The 7,500-nt window shown below is 46.5% G+C and overlaps 1 protein-coding gene across 1 annotated transcript in view; it reads right to left on the bottom strand.

Moving 5' to 3' along the window:
- Positions 1-7,500, bottom strand: part of LOC144530201 (protein Wiz-like) — a 62,484-nt gene that overhangs the window by 27,454 nt on the left and 27,530 nt on the right. The window contains 2 exon segments of the mRNA XM_078269680.1: positions 664-1,221; positions 6,107-6,226. Coding sequence (XP_078125806.1) covers positions 664-1,221; positions 6,107-6,226 — 678 coding nt within the window.

The raw sequence follows: 7,500 nt of genomic DNA, 5'->3' as shown, positions 1-7,500 counted from the left end.
TTGGTGCTTTTGGTGCACATCCCTGACTGACTGCTGCATTCACACCTGTCCAAACAAACCGCACAGAGGGGGAAAACCAACTCTAGTGGTATTCAACCAAACTTAGTCTGTGTTAACAACGTTTCACTTCCAGGATTTATCCGTTGCTGCCAGAAAATCCCGCCGGATGTCTCTCATTTCAGCTGGATGTCCGTCCCCTTCCTCTGTCTCTGTGTTGGGGTTCTAACCTCCGGCTGATTTGTGAGGACTATGGTTAACTGCTCCTCAGATCTCTGCAGGGTAAATCCAGACAGCTAGCTAGACTATCTGTCCAATCTGAGGTTTTCTGTTGCACGACTAAAACTACTTTTGAACGTCCACATGTTCCACCAAAACCAGCTCCTTCCTGAGACTATTTAGCAGAGGCACCGTGGCTCCGTCCGGAGCTTAGCCCCGCCCACGACGATTGTGATTGGTTTAAAGAAATGCCAACATATCAGTGCATGTTTTCTCCAATCCAGGAATGCTGTGTTGACTAGACAGACCTTCCTCCACAGAGCTGTGGAGGAAGGTCTGACAAAGCGAGACTAAACCGAACTAAATGAGGCAGGGGTGAAAGCAAACTAAAGACTCATAAGAACAATAAACAAAGTCACTTTTTACAACGTTATCAGAGACACTTACTGAGGTTGAGCGGCGCGTCATCCTCCTGCGGCGCCCAGATGGGTTTGGTTGCGACCGCGGCCGAGGCAGAGAGGTTAGACATCAAGCCTTTCATTCCCACGGCCTTGTGCTCCACAGAGCGCAGCAGGGACGACACCGGCAGCAGAGAGGAGATGGGGGCTTTCCTCACTACCGAGGGAGGGGAGCTGGAATGAGGATACGGAGCAGGAGAGGCGCCGAGAGGAGGCGTAGGCGAGGAGGAGGGTGGCACTGCTTTGGCTGCTTTGGCCAGGACTGAGAGAGGGAGGGGTTTCTCGTCTAAGTCCATGTCTCCTAATGCCTCATCTTTCCGAGGAACTGATGGCGAGGGGCTCTCGGCTGGAAGGGGCTGCGGAAGAGACGAGCCGATCTGGCTGCCCGCGTTGCGCTCCTTGGCAAGTTGGTAGAGGAGGTCGATGGGTGCTCCGCTGCTCTCTGAAACGCTGACGCCCAGCTGGCGCAAGTGGGAGCGGGCGTGGCTGGACAGTCCCCGTCTGGTCTCAAACTGAGTTCCACACACCTCGCACTTCAAGTCGTGGACTGCAACAGAGGCAAGAACAGCTGGTGAGACATTATAAACTGCTTGGTGGTGATGGCGCAGTGGCTATGACCCATGCCTTTGGCTCTGGGTTCGATTCCCACTACGATACATCAACCAATGGCCCAATCCCAAAGTGAGCCCTGAGGACTAAAGACTCCCAGACTTAATTGATCTCAGGTGCTAAGTGAGTGAGTGTGTGAGGCCACATGGGCTCAGATAGGTAGAAATGGGATTGGGGCAGCACCAGATCGTGTGTCGTGCTGTTTACCTTTTGTAATTCCCAGATTTCCCTACGGTCTCCGTGGTAAACGCCACAACGCTTTGAACTGTGGGTAATTCCCTTTGGTGAAGTCTGCATCGATGCAGACTCCGTGAGTCCGTGAGTCTGGACTTTGGGATTGGGCCACTGTGTCCCTGAGCAAGACACTTAACCCCTAGTGGCTCCAGAGGTGTGTGACCTCTGATATATAGCAATTGTAAGTCGCTTTGGATGAAAGCGTCAGCTAAATGACATGTAATGTAATGTAAAGAGGGTGTGTGTCTGTGGTAAGGGGTGGGAGGGCAATTGCTTTTAACTGTAAAGCACCCTGCTCTATAAATATTGATTGATTGATTGATTAAGACACACACTTTCATTAAGGTTTCAGTGTTACCCCTGACATCCTGTTTTCTTTCATTATCTCAGCCATCCACACTGCTACGTTTTCATTTTTAAGCGGCGTTTTCAGACAAAAACGATCTCCGTCCACACCAGAGTTTTATCTCCAGTAGCAGAACTAATCTCTGTCCACATTAACATGTCTGACAACACATATCACATGACCGTTCACACACACTGGGCATGTGCATGTCGGTGTAAACAGGAAGCTGATTGGATGACGTTTCTCTGTGGTTGAAAATCCTGGATGTATACGCTGAAAATACAGAAACTACTTTGGACGAGGTGGAACTGTTACTGAAAGGTCTGGAAGCTGACAGACAGACAGACAGACAGACAGACAGACAGACAGACAGACCTGTTACTGAAAGGTCTGGAAGCTGGCAGACAGACAGACAGACAGACCTGTTACTGAAAGGTCTGGAAGCTGGCAGACAGACAGACAGACAGACAGACCTGTTACTGAAAGGTCTGGAAGCTGACAGACAGACAGACAGACAGACCTGTTACTGAAAGGTCTGGAAGCTGGCAGACAGACAGACAGACAGACAGACCTGTTACTGAAAGGTCTGGAAGCTGGCAGACAGACAGACAGACAGACAGACCTGTTACTGAAAGGTCTGGAAGTTGACAGGCAGGCAGACAGGCAGGCAGACAGACAGGCAGACAGGCAGAACAGTTACTGAAAGGTCAGTAAGCTGACTGACAGACAGACAGACCGACCTGCTACTGAAAGGTCTGTAAGCTGACAGACAGACAGACAGACAGACAGACCGGTTACTGAAAGGTCTGGAAGTTGACAGGCAGGCAGACAGGCAGGCAGACAGACAGGCAGGCAGGCAGGCAGGCAGAACAGTTACTGAAAGGTCAGTAAGCTGACAGACAGACAGACAGACCGGTTACTGAAAGGTCTGTAAGCGGACGGACAGACAGACAGACAGACAGACAGACAGACCGACCTGCTACTGAAAGGTCTGTAAGCTGACAGACAGACAGACAGAACTGTTACTGAAAGGTCTGTAAGTTACCTAACTGATAAGACTGACTGACGTGCGTCCTCGTCTCCAAATGTCTCCGTTTGTGTCGTCCAGACTACAAAACAACCCCGGAGTTTTCAAACCAAAACGGGGGCAGCAGTGTTTCCAAATGTTCACGTTTTAGGGGCTCGGAGACGCTGCAGTAGTGTGGACGCGAGGCGTAAACGTAGCTAAAATAGTTTATAACCCTTGTGTTGTCTTTGGGTCAAATTTGACCCATTTTCTAAATGTCGATATCAGAAATATGGCTTTCTTTAACTTCCTAATTTTAATTAACCAAACATAACACACATGGATGATTCCACACATCGCGCTTCACAAGTACAACAAAAGATCGGATCTCCAATTTCACTGAATTAGTATTGAATAGGAGTATTTAGTTACGTTTAATTGAAACGTATCCTTGCTGAACGTTGACATATACCAGTCTGTGATTATCCTTCCTCATTTTACCTTGTCATAGTTGAAGAACGACAGTTCGGTGGGTAAATAGGACATACATAGAAGCTCAAAATCCCATTGATACCCCTTTACCATAAGCGGAGTTTGACATTCGAGCCAGGAGGGGGCAAAAAAACAACTCATTGCAGCAGCTGAGAGCTGGCTACCACTTGGGGAACGCAGCACGAGCTCATATGGACAAAACAAACATGCTAAATAAACATATATGTTACTTATGAAATCCCATCGCGTCACGGCTGGAACGCAATAGACAGACGGTGGCGGGACGCCCCGACACTTAAATCCAACTAAAATGTAACAGTGACCAATCAGTGTTGGACCTCCAGTCTGTTGAGATGATCTCCAAACGCAGAAACCAAGCACAGTCACACCATAAAACGTTGACACGTTAAGAAAAAACATCTGTATTTTGCCGTAATCCAATGACACGAAAAAACAGTAATCCACAGCGATCAGGAGATCCACCTCGCCGTTTAAACAATGTGGAATAACAACGTATAAAAGTCCAAATCTGCACAAAACGCGCAAATTAGTAAGCTGACATCACGTGTATATACACGGCATTTAACCAACGTTTATTGCAACGTTGGCACGGTAAGATGTCCAGATTAGTGCAACAGTCATTTTCGTTTTTTGCGTCCTGCATATTAGTCGACAACGGTCTCAGGGGAGAGCCAGAGCCCTGAAAATATATGTTTTACTAAAGCAGTATATGAAATCAGATGTATTACCTACCACCATTTAGTTGTTTTGTGTTATTTAAAATATTTATAAAATATCTGGTCATGCAGAAGGAATTATTCCACTGCACTGCTCCCCCTGGTGGCTGAAGCGGGTAATTGCATTGTTTCAAAAATGAAAGCGTATGCTCTTTCCTCTGCAAATCTCACATTTTGAAACTGCCGCTGAAAACGGGCAATCTGAACAAAGCTAAAAGCTGACGTCAACATCCCAACTCCTAGTCTTTGTCACGCCCCAACATTTGCATTGGCTACACCACTGACCTGAGGTCAGCTTAGTCTTCTGAATCCAGCTAGGTCACGCAGATCTCCAGAGGTCCGCTATGTAATTACTAAATACACTTCTGAGACTTTTTTTATGCGAGAAATCAACTACGTAGAGGTCAAATATGGGCCGTTTTGTCCGACTGTGTGTCGGAGCTCAGCAGGCTACGTGACAGCGGCCGGTGCTGCCTCGCCACCCGGCGTGTCCTCCTTCGTAGACTCCAGCTCGCTGTGAGCTAGCTGGATCTCCGTCACGAAGGGAAGCCCGCGGCGCTCCATACCCGCGCAAGGTCACCGTTTCTGGGTTACTGGACTACAAAATACTGGACCACAAAACAGCTAGCCGCGATCTTTACCCATAGGACTGAAGGGACAGTCGCAGCTAACGAAACCACTAATGTTCACAAAATCTGAAATCAGACACCATAGTTAGCTTTATAAGACCTTGGGGTAGATGTTATGTAAGTGGCGTGACGACATTCAAACTGTAAATATACGAAAGTTATGCCGAAAGTGTAGCAACGATCATTTCCCATAGGATTAAATGGGACACATAGCCTAGCTTGCAGCTCCGGAGCTCCCCGAGCCCCGGTCGTCCAGTAACCCAGAAACGGGGACTTTCACCGGGTATGGAGGCTGCCGTTTTCTCGTCAGACTGTGTGGAGCTCCTAAACTCCGACACGTCTTACCAAATATGCAATTAGCCATACATTTTCGTAAAACGGCCCATATTTGAGCTTTATATAGTTCATTTCTCGCTTAAAAAAGTCTCAGAAGTGAATTTAATAACAAAATAGCCAGACAAACAATGTATAACGAACGTTACAGTGTCTGAAATATGAGACCTGCTGTCTCGTCTCCAATGTGTTTGTATGTGGTTCACTCAAACCAATCAGCACGCAGCTCATCTAAATATTCATGAGCAGACCATATTTGGAAGAAAAGCTCTTGTTCCCAATAGAGCCATATTCACAGGGTAGTTAAGGGCAATGTTCAGCCCAACCAATGTTACATACTCTATTAGGAGACCTTAAGGAACCGCGGGAAATACCCTAAATAATCATTCTATCACCCCTTTAATATTAGTCTAAATAATTCATACTTTCTGCTTTTTTAACTCAAGTATTAGGAATAATTTCCTATAAATGAGGATTATTATTGACCATGAATTCCAAAAATAAGTGTAAAACTAGTAGTAAGTTGGTGTTAGTGGTGTTCATACATGGTAGTGAAAGGAAGTGTAAAACGGCAACAAAAAATAGCACCAAAAACATTGAAAGAAAGCACCAAAAAGTGTCGTAAAAAGGGACAAACGCGTCAGAAAAAGTGGATTTTTTTGGTTTGGGCCCGGGAGGACGACAAGTGCACGGACACAAAGTTTGGAAAGCAACAGCAGGTGGCTCAGGTTTTTTTTTTGAGGCCGCAGACGTCCCAGAGGTCACGTCAACTCACTTACCCTTCCTGTCTACATCCTCCCCGAGTCTGCAACAACACTAGCCAAGTGTTAGACGTGCTCTCATTAGCTCTTAAACACATTCGTCTACCTCAGAGGATTTCCCCGGGAGACAACCCAACTCTGATGTAGGGCTGCAGACATATACGGTCAGTTTCACAATCCCCCCCCCCCCACCACTAGCAGCTTTGATGAGGCTCTGCTGTAGCAAATCCAATCCCCTGGCTGTCAACACTCAGGGGTCAGCGTTCCCGTCTGTCTCTCGCTCACCCTTGGAGTCTGCATCCTCTCCAGGAGAGAGGCCGTCTGACCGGCCGTCGGTTTCCCCCGAGCTCAGAGCATCCGGAGCTGGAAGCTGTAGCTGCTCCTCATCCTCTTCCTCCTCCTCGCCTAAAACATTACAGACAATATCCAGGTAAGTGGAGGAATTACAGCTGCAACCAACTAAGCAACTACAATGGTGCTCGTAAGTTTATGAAGCCATGCTGCAGTTGACTAAAAAGAGGAATAAAAAAATCTTTTGGAAATTGATCTTAATGCCTTAATTAAAAAAATGAGTAAAAATCCAACCTTTAAGGACACCAAGTATCTTTGTGAATGAATAATGTATCGTAAATAAATAAATGTTCTTCCTTAAAATACAGGGGACATAAGTCAGTACACCCCTATGTTAGATTCCCATAGAGGCAGGCAGGCTTTTATTTTGAAAGGCCAGTTATTTCATGGATCCAGGATACTATGATCCTGATAAAGATCCCTTGGTCCCCACATCATCACATACCCTTCACCATACCCCCCCATCATCACATACCCTTCACCATACCCCCCCACATCATCACATACCATTCACCATACCCCCCCCATCATCACATACCCTTCACCATACCCCCCCCACATCATCACATACTCTTCACCATACCCCCACATCATCACATACCCTTCACCATACCCCCCACATCATCACATCCCCTTCACCATACCTAGATATTAACATGGGGTACTTTCCATAAGATCATCTCTCAATGCAAATCAAACCAGCTGTTAGACTAACTGAAATATAACAATGCCAACTATACTAAAATGTCAGAAAATGGTGAAAAATGTGGATCAGAGTTTCCCAAAAAGCCCAACATGACGTCCTCAAATGTCTTGTTTGTCCACAACTCAAACATATTCAGTTTCCTGTCCCAGAGGAGTTCAGTCTGTTGGTAATCGATGAATCTGATGAAAGAAAAAGTAAAACTCTGACTACAGCTTGTAAAAGGTGAATATTTTTTAGTTTCTTCTCTCTTCTGGGACAGTAAACTGGGCGCCCGGATATCTCAGTTGGTAGAGCGCGCGCCCATATATAGAGGTGTGCTCCTCGACGCAGCGGGCGCAGGTTGGACTCCGACCTGCGGCCCTTTGCTGCATGTCATCCCCCCTCTCTCTCCCCCCCCTTTCATTTCTTCAGCTGTCCTATCAAAATAAAGGCCCGAAAATGCCCCAAAAAATAATCTTAAAAACAATCTTCGAGTTGTGGACAAAACAAGACATGTGAGGACGTCATGTTGGGCTTTTTGGGAAACTCTGATCCACATTTTTCACCATTTTCTGACATTTTAGTATAGTCGGCATGGTTGTATTTCAGTTAGTCTAACAGCTGGTTTGATTTGCATTGAGAG

Source organism: Sander vitreus, chromosome 15, assembly GCF_031162955.1.
Source record: "Sander vitreus isolate 19-12246 chromosome 15, sanVit1, whole genome shotgun sequence".
NCBI lineage: Eukaryota > Metazoa > Chordata > Actinopteri > Perciformes > Percidae > Sander > Sander vitreus.
Note: the sequence above shows the minus strand (reverse complement) of the source record. Positions and strands in the feature narration are given on the sequence as shown.